The sequence below is a fragment of the Amphibalanus amphitrite genome, unplaced genomic scaffold, assembly GCF_019059575.1.
Source record: "Amphibalanus amphitrite isolate SeventyFive unplaced genomic scaffold, NRLGWU_Aamphi_draft 000017F_arrow, whole genome shotgun sequence".
NCBI lineage: Eukaryota > Metazoa > Arthropoda > Thecostraca > Balanomorpha > Balanidae > Amphibalanus > Amphibalanus amphitrite.
Window position 1 is genome coordinate 1,358,584 of NW_024881513.1, and position 13,902 is coordinate 1,372,485.

The 13,902-nt window shown below is 49.5% G+C and overlaps 1 protein-coding gene across 3 annotated transcripts; it reads left to right on the top strand.

Moving 5' to 3' along the window:
- Positions 1–7,225: 7,225 nt before the first annotated feature.
- LOC122387631 (nascent polypeptide-associated complex subunit alpha-like) lies at positions 7,226–11,402 on the top strand. 3 transcript variants are annotated; one of them, XM_043377989.1, is made up of 5 exons: positions 7,226–7,333; positions 7,755–7,898; positions 8,040–8,144; positions 10,181–10,561; positions 10,915–11,402. In XM_043377989.1, the coding sequence occupies exons 2-5, from the start codon at positions 7,770–7,772 to the stop codon at positions 10,927–10,929; spliced, it is 630 nt and encodes a 209-aa protein (XP_043233924.1). In that variant the 5' UTR covers positions 7,226–7,333; positions 7,755–7,769; the 3' UTR covers positions 10,930–11,402. The 3 variants fall into 3 exon arrangements, with proteins under 3 accessions (XP_043233924.1, XP_043233929.1, XP_043233938.1); XM_043377994.1 differs by having other exon boundaries at positions 7,327–7,359; XM_043378003.1 differs by lacking the exon at positions 7,226–7,333 and adding an exon at positions 7,363–7,438.
- Positions 11,403–13,902: the final 2,500 nt, after the last annotated feature.

Below are 13,902 nucleotides of genomic sequence, written 5' to 3' on the forward strand. Positions count from 1 at the left end.
CCTTTAAAATTTAAAATTTTAAAACGGAGGCCTTTAAAACGCTTTTAAACACTTTTAAAATTTACGCAAAAAATGCAAAAATCGTTAAAAATTGGAATAGCCCCCGCTTTGGACAAAATTGGAAATTTACTTGGCAATTTCTTGGAATTGGATCAGAATTGGAATTGAAATTTCATGAAATTGGCACCACTACCGTGAACGGTGAAACATTTTGTCTTTGGCCTGACCTGTGACGTCATCGGTGACCCCGAGGTCAATGAAATTTGGTTTCCTTCAACAAATTTGACAGGGCTCTCGAACGCCGTTTGAATTTTTACGGATCCTTCCAGTAGTTTTGGAGATACGGGGGGGGGGCAAAAAATGCCCCCTCTCCCACCAAGCGGAAGGTGGCCGGGAGACCCACCGCCTGCCGGGTTAAAGTGGCCATTCCACCTTAACATAAGTTTTAAGTTGAGATAGCCAAAATGGGGTCCCTGGCTTGCATTTACCGGTTTGAGCACATCATCGAGAAATGCCTCAAATCGAAAATAAGTATCTAATTTCAAAGTTGCAACACTTGATTCAGATGGGCTAATGCATTTGAATGTCCCCTCTGAATATGTGACGTCGACGTCAGCGCAGATCTAACGATTTTAAATCTTTTACAAACACGTTTGGTAGCACGCGGTAGTATATGCTCCTTTGCGCGCAACAAGTGCCGCACTTTCAGTTGCCAAACTACCTATAGCTTCCAAAATAAAGTCGCTAGGAACAGCGGAGATCCCAAAAAGTAAACAAAAGTAAAAGTCTAATTTCTTGAAAACCGGTGAATATTTTTTCAGTGAAATTTAGTACTTAAATTGGTAGATATTCATTTTCGCTCTTTCTGAACCGAGCGATACCACTTTAATGTCAATTTATTAACTTTTGTGAAGGTGGGAGGGTCCCTTTAAAAAGAAGGTTCTGAGGCATTCACCGTCTTCTGCCTCTTCCGCTGAAAACGTTCTTCCAAAACAGCAAAGTTTTTTTCTCGATAAAATCGAATTTCGAGTGCAGTATCGTCAATCAAACAGGTGCGGTGCATGACGTATATGCAGCGTTCACCCCAACTCCGGAGTCGGAATCGGTAAGATTTTTGCGACTCCGACTCCGACTCCGACTCCGACTCCGACTCCGACTCCGACTCCGACTCCGACTCCGCATTAGACTGGGCCCTGGTGAATATTTGCAATAGTTCCCGAACGTTTAGAAATAGAAAGGCGAGATTTTTAGTAGGTACCTACCTCTTCCGCGTAATTCTTTTTTCCAACCAAAGGAAGGCGCTATATAGAGAATATCCCATTGCGTCATTGAAAAGTGACTTACACCTCCATTCCACCAGGTGCCAAGAATACTTTTAGATATAAAACAAATTAGAGGCACGGCTGTGTGGCGTTTGATCTAGGAAAAAGGAAAAATGATTTTGGTGACCTGAGGTCAGTGGTCAGCATAACGACCCCGAGCTGGGTTGTTGTAGGCGAGCAATGGCATCTTTGAGCATCATCATAAGTAGAAAAGTATGTATAAATAACCTTATGCTCATTCTTTGCACTTTTTTGTTGAAATTGAATAATTAAACAAAATCATTGATATATTTCGGCTTGCGCCATCTTCAGAATGTACAGAAACAATTGTCGACACAAACAAACAAAATTCGATTCCATCAATCAATAAATCGTGCAGCGCTTCAATCAGCTCCTTGATGAGAGAATAATTTCATATATACATGGCTCTCGAAATAACGATGCGCCGTCCATGATATCTACGATACATGTACAAGGTAAAAGTATACATTAGGTCCGAGTGCCTGTTAAAAGATAAAGTTTTCTTTATCTTTAACTGAAAACTTTATCTTTTAACAGGCACTCGGACCTAATGTATACTTTTACCTTGTACATGTATCGTAGATATCATGGACGGCGCATCGTTATTTCGAGAGCCATGTATATATGAAATTATTCTCTCATCAAGGAGCTGATTGAAGCGCTGCACGATTTATTGATTGATGGAATCGAATTTTGTTTGTTTGTGTCGACAATTGTTTCTGTACATTCTGAAGATGGCGCAAGCCGAAATATATCAATGATTTTGTTTAATTATTCAATTTCAACAAAAAAGTGCAAAGAATGAGCATAAGGTTATTTATACATACTTTTCTACCGAGCTGGGTTCTTAGTTTTCCGTAAATAACTTCAGCAAAAAATGGTCCTTTAGCTATACGGCAGTGATACCAACACATTTGTCCTGTCAAGCAATGGCATATGTTTTGTTTGGAAAAGGTGATTTAGGGGAAAGTGGGGTAAGACGGTCAGGGTAGGTAAGACGGGCACCCCTTCTGCAGACCAAACCCATAACGCTACGAGCGAGAAAAATTAGGACCAGAATTGCCTTTCCCACTACACACCACCATTGAAGTCTGATGAATTTGTGTTCAGTCGATAATCTTTTATTTGGATTTATTTAAAACACTCATTTCATTGAAAACATCCATAATGTATTGTGCAAGCTTTTGTGTGCAGCACCTGCACCATAGAGTTAAAAACTCGCAATCACTTATGGTATACTCATATGCCTCCAGTGTTCATTTACCGCGGATTTGCTTTGTCTGCATCAAATTGTCCACAGAGAAAAATCGTGCTGAGCTTCTGACATTGAGTTTGGGGAAGACGGTACTATATGAATCCAATGGGTCTGTAATGGTAAAAATATTTTTGTTGCTGTATGAAAAAAGAACCATTTCTAATAAGAATATGTTCGATTCCGATACTAACAGACATGTTAGCAATATTCCTTCGGCACAGTTTATTCTCGAATAATGAATGCGAAAAACGGTTCTACATGGCTTCTGAACTAGGGCCTATATACGAGCATACGCCTTCTGCACGAATCTCGTATACTGCCATTTCCGAAGCACTTGAGACCAACGAGCGACTGTATCAATGCGGCTAATCTCTGGCATTTGCTGCGAGCTGTGCTGGTCGGTGAAAGAAGCTGGCCGTCTTGCCCTACCCATGTGACCGTCTTACCCCATGGGGTGGGGTAAGACGGGTTTTTGCAAGGTTTTGCAAAAATAACTGCAGTTTATTTGTTGAATCAGGTCTAAGTCTCATCTTCTGGCAAATGGAAGTAAAATGTCTAAAAAAAGGTTTTCACTCGGTTTCTCGTTTCTATGATGTTTCTAACCGGCCAAAAAATGACTCTAAAGTTAAGGTGCCCGTCTTACCCCACTTTCCCCTATGGTGACCTCATGTGACCTCGAATGACTCTTGGTTGAACTTGACATAGGTATAAACTATGTAGGTCGTTTGTGATGGATTCATAGCCGTCTATCACTAATCTGGCATCCATTTTGTACTAGCATTCATTTAGGATCAGGCATCAGGATTGCATAAATGTCTTAATTATTATGTCTGGCTTGAATAGGTACCTAGGTAGGACTGAAATAGCATCTAGCAAGGATGCCTAATTGCCTAATGCCTACTCTTCCGTGACCTTGTCCTTGGAACAGCCTTGTATCGTAAACTTGACCACGTAATAGGGTTTTAAAATTTAAAAGCTTTAAAACATTTCAAAAGTCAAAACATAGAATTTCAAACACAAGACATGCAAAAAAGTTGAAAGTTTGGGGCCAATTTTTAGCATGACCCTGACTTTGACCTTGAATGGCACATCATCGGAATCCTCTGATTTTGTAAATGATTTATTTCTTCTTCTTTTTTTTTGTTGAAAAAAAGCCAAGGGATTAAACATAAGTGGTCTAAAACCGGTGAGAAAACTAGATTTGGGGGGTAGGCCCTCTACTCCCTAGTTGATCTCTATTATGGTGTGCCCCTCCCCCCCCCCCCCCAGGGCCCAGTCTGAAAGTAGTTCGTGAAATGTGAATGCAGCCCTCGATCCAGCCATAGGCGTAGGAACGTTTTCGAAAGTGGGGGGGCCAGGGTCCCAGAGGTCCAAAATCTAACCTACCCCCAAAATCCAATTTCTCCTCGGATTTCGGCCACTTTGTTTTCGCAAACATGGTCAGAGGTAAAAAAATGAGACAAAAACAAAACCAAAATTGGTTAAAATTTCAGGGAGACTCCCGTCCATAAACTCAAACTGATGGACGCGTTCCTCTGTCCTCCGCAGCCGTTGGCACCCATGCAAATTCCAGAGGCATCCAGCAACTTTTTCATTACGAGCAAGCTGAAACGTGCAAAGCGAGACTTTTCAATATAGGTACCTATAAAATCAGCATGGACGGCCCAGCTAGGCTCAGCCAGGCCTACAACGTTTTTAAGAGGTTTTATCTCAGCGACCACTGCAACTGGGCAGATTGACTAAATCAGAGGCCAGTGTGGGACTTTTAGAGGCCGGTCTGGGCCCTCAGAGGCCATTTTAACCCTCGACGGCCCGGACCTATAGGTTTTCTACATACGCGCCGGCAGAGGGGGCGGGGGCGGGTACGACCCCCCTCGCCGTTTCGCCCCAGGTGGAGCTAGCGCGTCGCGGAAAATAACGAGCGTGTGCGCCGTTACGAGACGCAGAGATCGATACCCGATTTTAAGGTCTTGGGTCAACCGGTGATCTCTGAGGTCAGGTCAAGTGCCTCAAGGCACGGTTCCGTTTTTGGTGAATAGCTTCGCAAAAAACGGCCGCAGAGCCGCGATTTTGCCAGCATCGTGTTCACCTCTCTCAGGCGCGTCGAATGATATACTTTTCGTTTGGGTGAGGTAAACTTAGGGAGTTGACCTCCCTCAAGTTTACCTCACCGTTAGTCACGGTCAGGTCAGCGCCCCCAGGTCACGAAATTGGTCGAAGGAGGTCATGTTGCATATCATTCGATTCGGCAGGTCTTCCTGAGTCCATTGGTGGCTTTCCCGACTCGCTAGCTCAGTTTGATCGGTAGTTCTTGACGAAAAACTAATATGACCCTTATAACTTCATAAATGACGTCGCGCAAGGTCAACATTGCAAAAGTGACGCATCGAACCTTGCAAGGAGTGCATGAAATCACGCTTCGGTGTGCTTGAGATCGTTGGAGATCGTTCCCGGCGCCAGAAAGTTTTCAGTTTATCCTCATTGACTTATACCTAATGGTGAGGTCACGAAAATGGCCTGACCTCATATATCCTTTAGGAAAAATCCGAGATGTAGGTACAAGTTGTGAGACTCCTAATGTATACTAGGTCCTCCAAGGTTCATTTCACTGTGAAATCTCCTCTGGCAGTGAGGGCGCTGCGAAGTTGCGAGTTGCGACATCTGAAGACCGTGCAGAGGTTCACTTATGACCTGATGGGTCAGTGACCTGATCTGACCCGAAAATGCGGTTGGTGTCAAAAGATCCGGCTTGATTCAAAGGTCAGGTATGCCAAGCTTCAGCTCTCTATCGCCGGCGTGTTCGGAGCTATCGCGAAAAAAAAAACTATGGAGGGGCGGCACCCCCCCCCCCCTCGGCCGGCGAGGTTTAAGGCCCTCAGAGACCAGTACAGGGCCTGCAAAGGGCAGGATGAGACTTTTAGATGTCGACTTGGGCCATCAGAGGCTAACGTGGGTCCTTACAGGCCAGCATGGGCCCTCAGAGGTCAGTGTGGGACCCTAAAATGCCGGCATAGGCCGGTGTTGGACCCAGAGACCAGCAGAAGGCCCTCAAAAACCAAGATGGGCCTCAGAGGCCGGCATCAGGTCTTCAGAATCCCGTGCAAGGCCCTCATAGGCTAATGTGGGTCCTTACAGGCCAGCATGGGCCCTTAGAGGTCAGTGTGGGGCTCTAAAAGACCGGCATGGGCCGGCGTTGGACCCCTAAGGCCAAGATGGACCCTCAGAGGCCGATGCAGACCCTTAGAGGCCGGCATCGGGTCTTCAGAATTCAGTGCAGGGCCCTCAGAGGCACCTAAAGGTTAGTCTTGGGACCCCAGAGACAGAAATGATGCCACCAGAGGCCGGTGTGAGGCCCTCAGACGCCGGCTAGGCCCTTGAAGCAGGTTTAGGGGCCCTCAAATGTGGTCAAAGAGGTCAATGGGGGTTATCAGCGGTCAATGTGGGCGCTTGACCGCCACTGAAGGGCCCTCCGAGATCAGTGTAGGACCCTCAAAGACATGGTTTGGGAATTGGGAGCTGTTAATAGCTAGCGTGGGATTCTTGAGCCTCGTGACAATCGAATAAGGGCCAAAGCCCCATACGCCCATGGGGGCCCATTGGTTGTTGGGGGGGGGCAAATTATATGATGGCCCCCTGATTAGCCTTTGGAGGGGGGAAGGACATGGCCCTGATCCCCCTCTGCGACCGCCACTGCACTGAAAGTGGAAGGGGGAGGGGCAGCTACAGACATTGCTGGCCCCCAGCCTGTTTGAACCGAGCCGGGGGCACGGTCACCCTGGCCCCCAGCTAGTACGCCTTTGACGAACTATGCCGACCCCAAGCAGATCCGGTCAAGCGTTGGTCGTTTGTATACGCATTCTCCTGCACCGTGCTTGTCTTATACCTTTTCAGTGCTCGCTGTCCCGCGCCTCGTATTCAACAAAATGCTGTCACCAGGACTCACAGTCTTTCTCTGATATGGTTTCCTTCATTGAGTGAGGGAACTTGCGGTCAATAACGCTGTAGAAACACAAGGGAATCTTCAAAGGGCAAGCTGAATAGTTGTCAAGTTACCGGGTGGTAGGTACAGACAGACACTTAAGTCAGCAAAAAGTGGGGGGGGGGACAGTTAACATTGCTGCCCCCCCCCCCCACCTCCGAAAGTGGGGGGGGCCATGCCCCCCCCGGCCCCCCCTGTTCCTACGCCTATGGATCCAGCTGTATTTAGGGCCTTGGATCCAGCCAACGTAGCCAGCCCGAGAGAGCCGGTGGAGCCGGTGGGTGTCGGGTGAGGCAACGGTGAGGCAACGCGGTGAGGAGCTAAACTACAGCCCGCCTGTAGATGTCCGCTAGTCTATAGTATAGATGTCGGTAGCTCTCGAATGTAAATCATTTTTCTCTCTATGATTTTTCTACTTATGTGTTCTTGTTCAGAACTGGTAATTTCTACATTTTATTTTCTATAACTCTCAGTAAGAACTGAAAATACGTTTGAATTGATTAAAATAGTCCAAAAAGGTATAATTGATCATTTATATTAGGTATGTTTCATCAAGATTCTTACAGATAATGTTCCATAAGAAATACTGGAGATGTATGCATATATTGAGACTAATTGTATTATTTTTTATCACATGGAGCTTTATCATTCCGTGCTTATTACTCTTATTGACAATATTTTTCCATCTGTCTCACTACTAAGGTCTGTGTAGTGAGTAACATTTCCGCCCTTTTGCTACGAAACGCGCCATCCAGGGTGGGTGAATATCCCGGGTGTATTGGGTATTGAAATGGCATCGATCGTTATTTTGCCATGTACTTCTTCTGCTAGTATTCTCGGGGCTCCGTCAGACCCTTTTTGGTATTGTGTGTGCTGTCTATCGCTGTTGTTAAAGATATTATGTCGGTTAGTCATTGCGCCACATTTGTATCACGCACACGCGGGTTAATTTTCGCAGCATTTTCCCGTTTCACTCCATTGATTTTGTCGATTCTGCAGGGAAATTATTTGTCTTTCAAAGCTTCCTTCCCTTATTGGATTGTGAATGTTTTTGTTAGGTTGATAAATTATGCTTATGGGAGTGCCAATGCCATTCATTAAGCTTCAGCTTTGCTCATGTCAATAAGTGGTTTGTTTGCTATTGTCAGACTGATAAATTGCCCCCTGTTCTCTACAGCTCATCACATAAATAATGCCTGAGCTCACTGAATCCACCGAGGCTAAGACTGCGGTCAAGGTCGAGGTTGAGTCTGGAAGTGAGTCGGATTCTGATGATTCCGTGCCAGAGCTTGAGGATGGAATTAATGAGAGTGCAAGCAAGGTGAGCTATCCTAAGAGCCTCTTGGTTTATTTTTCATGCAGTGATTTCTGTATGCTGTAAGTGTTTACTCTAGTTGCTTATTCACTGAGGCATCTATTACTTATTACTGAGGTTGACTACCTGTTACTTGTCTTTGTCAAGGTTGCACAGGCAGCTGGCCTTCCTGATGAGCTGACTTCTCGAGCCAAACAGTCTAGGGGAGAGAAGAAAGCGAGGAAGAGCATCTCAAAGCTGGGACTCAAGCTGGTAAGTGTCTTTCAGCATGGGAGCGATTAAATTGTAACATGATTTTATTTACAGAATATGATATTCATTGCTATTTTGTAAGAAACTAATAAATGGTCTACTACCAAGCAGCAGTGGGAGAAGCAGTGAAATTTAGTGGAAAATTTATTTTGTTGTGTAGTGTGCTATTGAAGCTGCATTGGGTGATATGTTAAACACAGCAGTTGTTATAGTAGCAGTTGTTTAACTCCACCATGGGGGGGGGGGCACAGTGGGTTGTGGTGGTGTATGTATGTATGCATGCATGGCACATCATTGTGGTCTCCAAGACATGCAGTTGCCTGGCTCTTACCACCACAGAGTCAGAGCAAGATATTACATGGGGTCTGTTCCCGTCGCTCCTCCCAAAAAATCTCGGATGAGGTTGGATGAGCTTGGAGGAGAGCCGTTTCAGAGGAGCCACGGGAACATTTTCGCGAGGAAATCAGCTGTTTGCGGGCTGTAACGGTCGGCAATTTATGGCGCGCAAACATAAATCAAGAGATAATAATCGCTTTCTAATAAAATAACCTTTGATTAATATCAAACATTACTATTTAAAGATATACAATCGTCATCAATCACTAAAATCATTTCCACTTCCCTCAAATCTCATTTATAAACAATTCACATTTGTATTACGTGCGCCAAATATGTCTACGCAAGAGCCTCCTCCAAAAAACCAACTTTCGTTTGGGATGAGGGAGGAGGCAAATAGTGGTGGTGAGATGTGAAATCAAGATGAGCTTGGAGGAGCTTGGAGGAGCGACGGGAACGATTTTTTTAAACGAGAGGAGGCTAGAGGAGCTTGGAGGAGGTTAGAGGAGCGACGGGAACAAACCCATGGCCTATTTACAGCACAAACATTCTGGTGAACAGGGCACCAGCCTGGCTCACTAAATAGCACACCATGCATGCTATTATTTAATATTGTACACTATACAGCACTTCACCCATCACTGGTGTGGCATTAGCAATAGTTGGCTTGTTCATTGTTGTGCCAGGTGTGATTCAGCAGGTCGCAGACACACAAGACTCTATGTGGGTATTATGGTGATAGCAGATGCTGTTTAGTGTATGTGCGTTGTGCAGACACCACCAGCTGTGTAGATTCAGGAGCATTGTCTTTTCTGGATACTATGTATTTGTTGTTGCATCCCAAAGTTGTCAAACCACTTTCAAATGAAATACTTGTAGGATATGCCAGACCATTGAGCAAAATGTTAGGTATCTTTTTGTTTTGAAATTCATTTTCTTGGTTGTGGGCCACATGTGTATAACGTAGCATCTCATATTGACACATCTGACTACGATACATACCTGTGGACAATTCTTCAGTAAATTAATTGGGAGTGTTTGTATTTGAAAAGAGCATGTAATCCAGTTTTGCCTCTACTACCTTGTCAGGCAGCTGTCTGCCCCGATCCCTGATGTTGCCCGATAGGAGCTCAGAGCTCAGCCCGCCAGGAGCCTGGGGCATCTGACTAGAGATGGGCTCTGCCAGCAGCACCGCGGTGACTAGAGCTGGGCTCTGCCAGCAGCAGCAGAGTTCGACTAGAGCTGCAGTTTCTTCGGTGCTGGCAGCTGGATTATATTGTGCCCTGACCTTTCAATATTATAATCCACGCACGCCGTATATCACGACCGGTGAAAATGGAACTAGGAATGTTGATAGCGACTTTCCGTGCCGGTAATATTTCGGCAACTAGGCTCTGGCTAGAACTGCCGGCACTTGCACAATCTGTCTTTGACTCCATAGCCCTGAGTCAGAGCCACAGGCAGGTCAATGCCCCACCCCCCGCCCCCTGCTGACCCCAGCTGACAGCCCCCCCCCCCATCCCCACTCCCACCACCCACCCACGGGTGAACCCAGTTAAACGTACCCACCCCACCCCGCCCCCTGGTGACCCCAGCTGACAGCCCCCTCCCCCACGGGTGAACCCAGTTAAATGCACCCCACCCCACCCCGCCCCCTGGTGACCCCACTGACAGCCCCCCCCCCCCCCGCCCTCCCCCAGGTGACGGGCGTGCAGCGCGTCACGATCCGACGCTCCAAGAACATCATGTTTGTCATCAACAAGCCGGAGGTGTTCAAGTCGCCGGCGTCGGACACGTACATCGTGTTCGGCGAGGCCAAGATCGAGGACCTGGGCCAGCAGGCGCAGGTGGCGGCCGCCGAGAAGTTCAAGACGCCGGAGGTGAACCCGACGGCGGAGGCGCCGGCGGCCGGCGCGGCCGTGCCCGACGCCATCCAGGAGGAGTCTGACGAGGAGGGCGTCGACGAGACGGGCGTCGAGGAGAAGGACATCGAGCTGGTGATGCAGCAGGCCAACGTGGCGCGCAACAAGGCCATCAAGGCGCTCAAGACCAACAACAACGACATAGTCAACGCCATCATGGTGAGTTGGCGCCGGTGGTCGGGGCAGTCGGGGCAGTGCTGCCATATCACATACCATGGGGACCTCACGCCAGGCGGCTCCTGCGGGGGGGGGGTGTAGCGGTGGCCGGGGAGACAGTGCTGCCATCTGCCACTGGCAGCAGCCGATATTCATATTGTGTGATCGTGGTGTTACAGTCATTAAACGCATCTTTTTAATGCTATAATTGGATTTGATAGCATGCAAGTTTTGGGGGTTGGCTCTTTTAGCGTTTTTATGGACCTGAAGCCCCCATTGCTGGCTGTTGGGGGGGGGGGGGGGAGTGCAGCTAACATGAGACGTGTACTGACCGTCCTCCCCCGCGTCTGTTTCAGGAATTAACAATGTAGCACCGTCGCTGGGCCGCCAGCAGCAGGCTCCGACCGAGCGAGGAAGTGCAGTGGTGTGTCATCTGAAATGCCGTGGCTTGTGTCGACCTTCATCATTAATCCCTGCCTTCTCGCTCTCTGCCTTTCACTCTTATTTGGACGGCGTTATCAGCTGAAGGCGTTTATTTGTGGACTTGCTGTGCCCGCCTGGGAGCGCGCCGGTCCGTCCGTGGACCGCGCCCTGGCCGTGGATCTGCTCGTGCGCGGCCGCGCAGCGCGGCACAGCTCAGCGGTACATACGGCTGTGCCGCAGCTCGCTGTGGCCCCTGCTTCGCTCGCTCGGCGGAGAGGTGCTGGCGGCCGGACCTGTCCTGGCGATGGTGCACCCCCCCCCCCCCAATAATGCTGGATCGCGTTTTGTATGGTATGTCTCCGAGTCGCCTTGACGAACATCAGTCGTAATACATGTGTTTCGAAGGGCACTCGTCACCCTGTGCAGTTGTGTTTTGGGCGGCAGCTCTGGGCTGGGTTGTGTGAGCGCCCGTGCAGGGCGGGGCTCGGGTGTGGCGGGCGCCGGCGCCGGTCTCGGGGAGCGGTCTGGCGGAGGACGGCGGGTGCCCACTGGTCGGCGGTGCGGTGCTGATCGGGGCATCTCTACCGCCCGCGCGTTGTGCGGCGGACGGGTACGAGCCGTCTGACGTCAGCGGCGCGCGGGATGCAGTACAAGGAACCTCCCCGCAGACGGCAGGCGACGCCAGTTGCGTATTGCAGCTGCCGGCGAAAAATTGGTCTGCTGCCGTTATAGGGGGTGCCGTCAGATCTGGGGATCCGTAGGTACGGTCTGGTCTGAGTGGATCAGAGCGGGGACTGCAGACGTCGGTAGTTGCGTTAGTTGCGGACACGGGGATGCGGTGGGGCACACCCACATCCATTGGTCTCCGGCCGCCCCTCCGTGCCAATGGTGCTGCCAGTGGTGGTGCCAATGCCAATGGTGCCAATACTCTGGGTCTGTCAGCCTCTCGCACGGACTGACTACTCAGGGTCTGTCAGCCTCCCCGCATTGACTGACTACTCCGGGTCTGTCAACCTCCCCGCATTGACTGACTACTCAGGGTCTGTCAGCCTCCCCGCACGGACTGACTACTCGGGGTCTGTCAGCCTCTCACACTGGCTGACTACCAATTGACCTGATTGATATACTGACTGGCTGACTACTCGGGGTCTGTCAGCCTCCCCGCACTGACTAGTGTACTCGGGGTCTGTCAGCCTCTCGCATGGACTGACTACTCAGGGTCTGTTTACGTGTGAGCTGGGCTCGGGTCCATAGGCGGCGGAACGGGGGGGGCACCGGGGCACCGTGCCCCCCCCTTGAATTCTACAAGGGGGGCACCAATAGCAAGGTGCCCCCCCTTAAATTTGATGTATTAGTACCAGGGGCGGATTCGGGAAAACTCTAAGGGGAGGTTCATGAATCGAAGTGGTGCCCCTACCTATGCCCAAAATTAAAACCTCAACGGATTTCGGCCACTTAATTTTGGTGGTGCCCTATTTTCAGTTTTTTTCTTTATTTTTGGTTAGTCATGTGATGACTGGTGCCCCTGCTAAGCCGCTGGTGCCCCTGGAAAGACTGTGGTACCTACCTACCCTGCCCCCTGACAAGCCTACGGTGGGCCCTGACATGACTTAGGTGCCCATGGGCCCTGACAGGCCCGTGGTGCCCCTGACAAGCCTGTGGTGTCCTTGCTAGGCCTGTGGTGTCCCTGGGCCTTGGCAGGTTTGTGGTGCCCCTGTTAGAACGCAGGTGCCCTTGACAGGTTTGTGGTGCCTCTGACAATCCTAAATTGCCAACGACAGGCTTGTGGTGCCCTTGACAGGCCCATGATGCCCTTGCGAAGCCGGTGGTTCCCCTGCGAAGCCGATAGTGTCCCTGACAGGACTCTGGTGCCCCTGGCAGGTCTGTGGTGCCCCTGGAAGACCTGTAGTGCTTTTGCTATAGGCCGATGGTGCTCCTGACGGGCCTGTGGTGCCACTGACAGGCCCGTGGTGCCCCTGCTAGGCCTTTTGGCACCCCTGGTGGGCCTGTGGTGCCCCTGTCGGCTGTCAGGCCTGTGGTGCTCCTGGCAGGCATGTGGTGACCCCAGGCCCTAAGTCATGACCCATGTGACCTCCACCCTGGGATTCGCCACTGATTAGTACTGCGATGGCTTCTTGGGAATTATACATATAGGATAAATGGAATTTATCAAACGACAATAAGGAAGAGACAAACACATAGGTACTTGAGGATCAGCTTAAAGTTAACCACACATACGGGCAGGGGTGTACCTAATTTTCCTAAAATGATTGTGGGTGCCCAGCTGTAGGGGCGCCCGGCGCCAGGCCGTTTTGGGGCGCGATAGATAATCTTTATGTGGGAGCCTAAATTAACACCGAATTTGATAACATTGCTAGCCGAATGGCGCTTCAAGTGACGTGTCTGACTAAGCAAATACACGCTTAAAAGTGGAAACTGACCGGAAGGACGTAAAAAATATGTAGAGAGGCGCCATCCAGTAGGAGGGGCACCAAATGTGGAGGCGCCAGACGGTTACGATTTACGAGGGCGCCGTGAGACGATGAAAAGGGCGCCATTCTCTTAGGAGGGCGCCGAGTGATTGAAAACGCTATGTGGTCCAGGGGCGCTAAGAGGCCAGAAGGGTGCCGCACAGTCAGTAGTGCTACGTTGGTGGGGACGTGGGGGCGCCAGATGGTTACGAGGGCGCCTTGAGATCATGAAAAGGGCGCCATTCTCGTAAAAGGGTGCCGAGTGATTGAAAACGCTATATGTGGTTCAGGGGCGCTGAGAGGCCAGCTAAGGGCGCCGAATAGTCGAGGGATGCACGGTGAACAAAGACCTAAGGACGCGAGACGGTCAGGAGGGCGCCGTTAGACCATGAGAATGGCGCGGTGCTGTCAAAAGTGCGCCATTCTCCCAGAAGGGCGCCGAGTGATTAA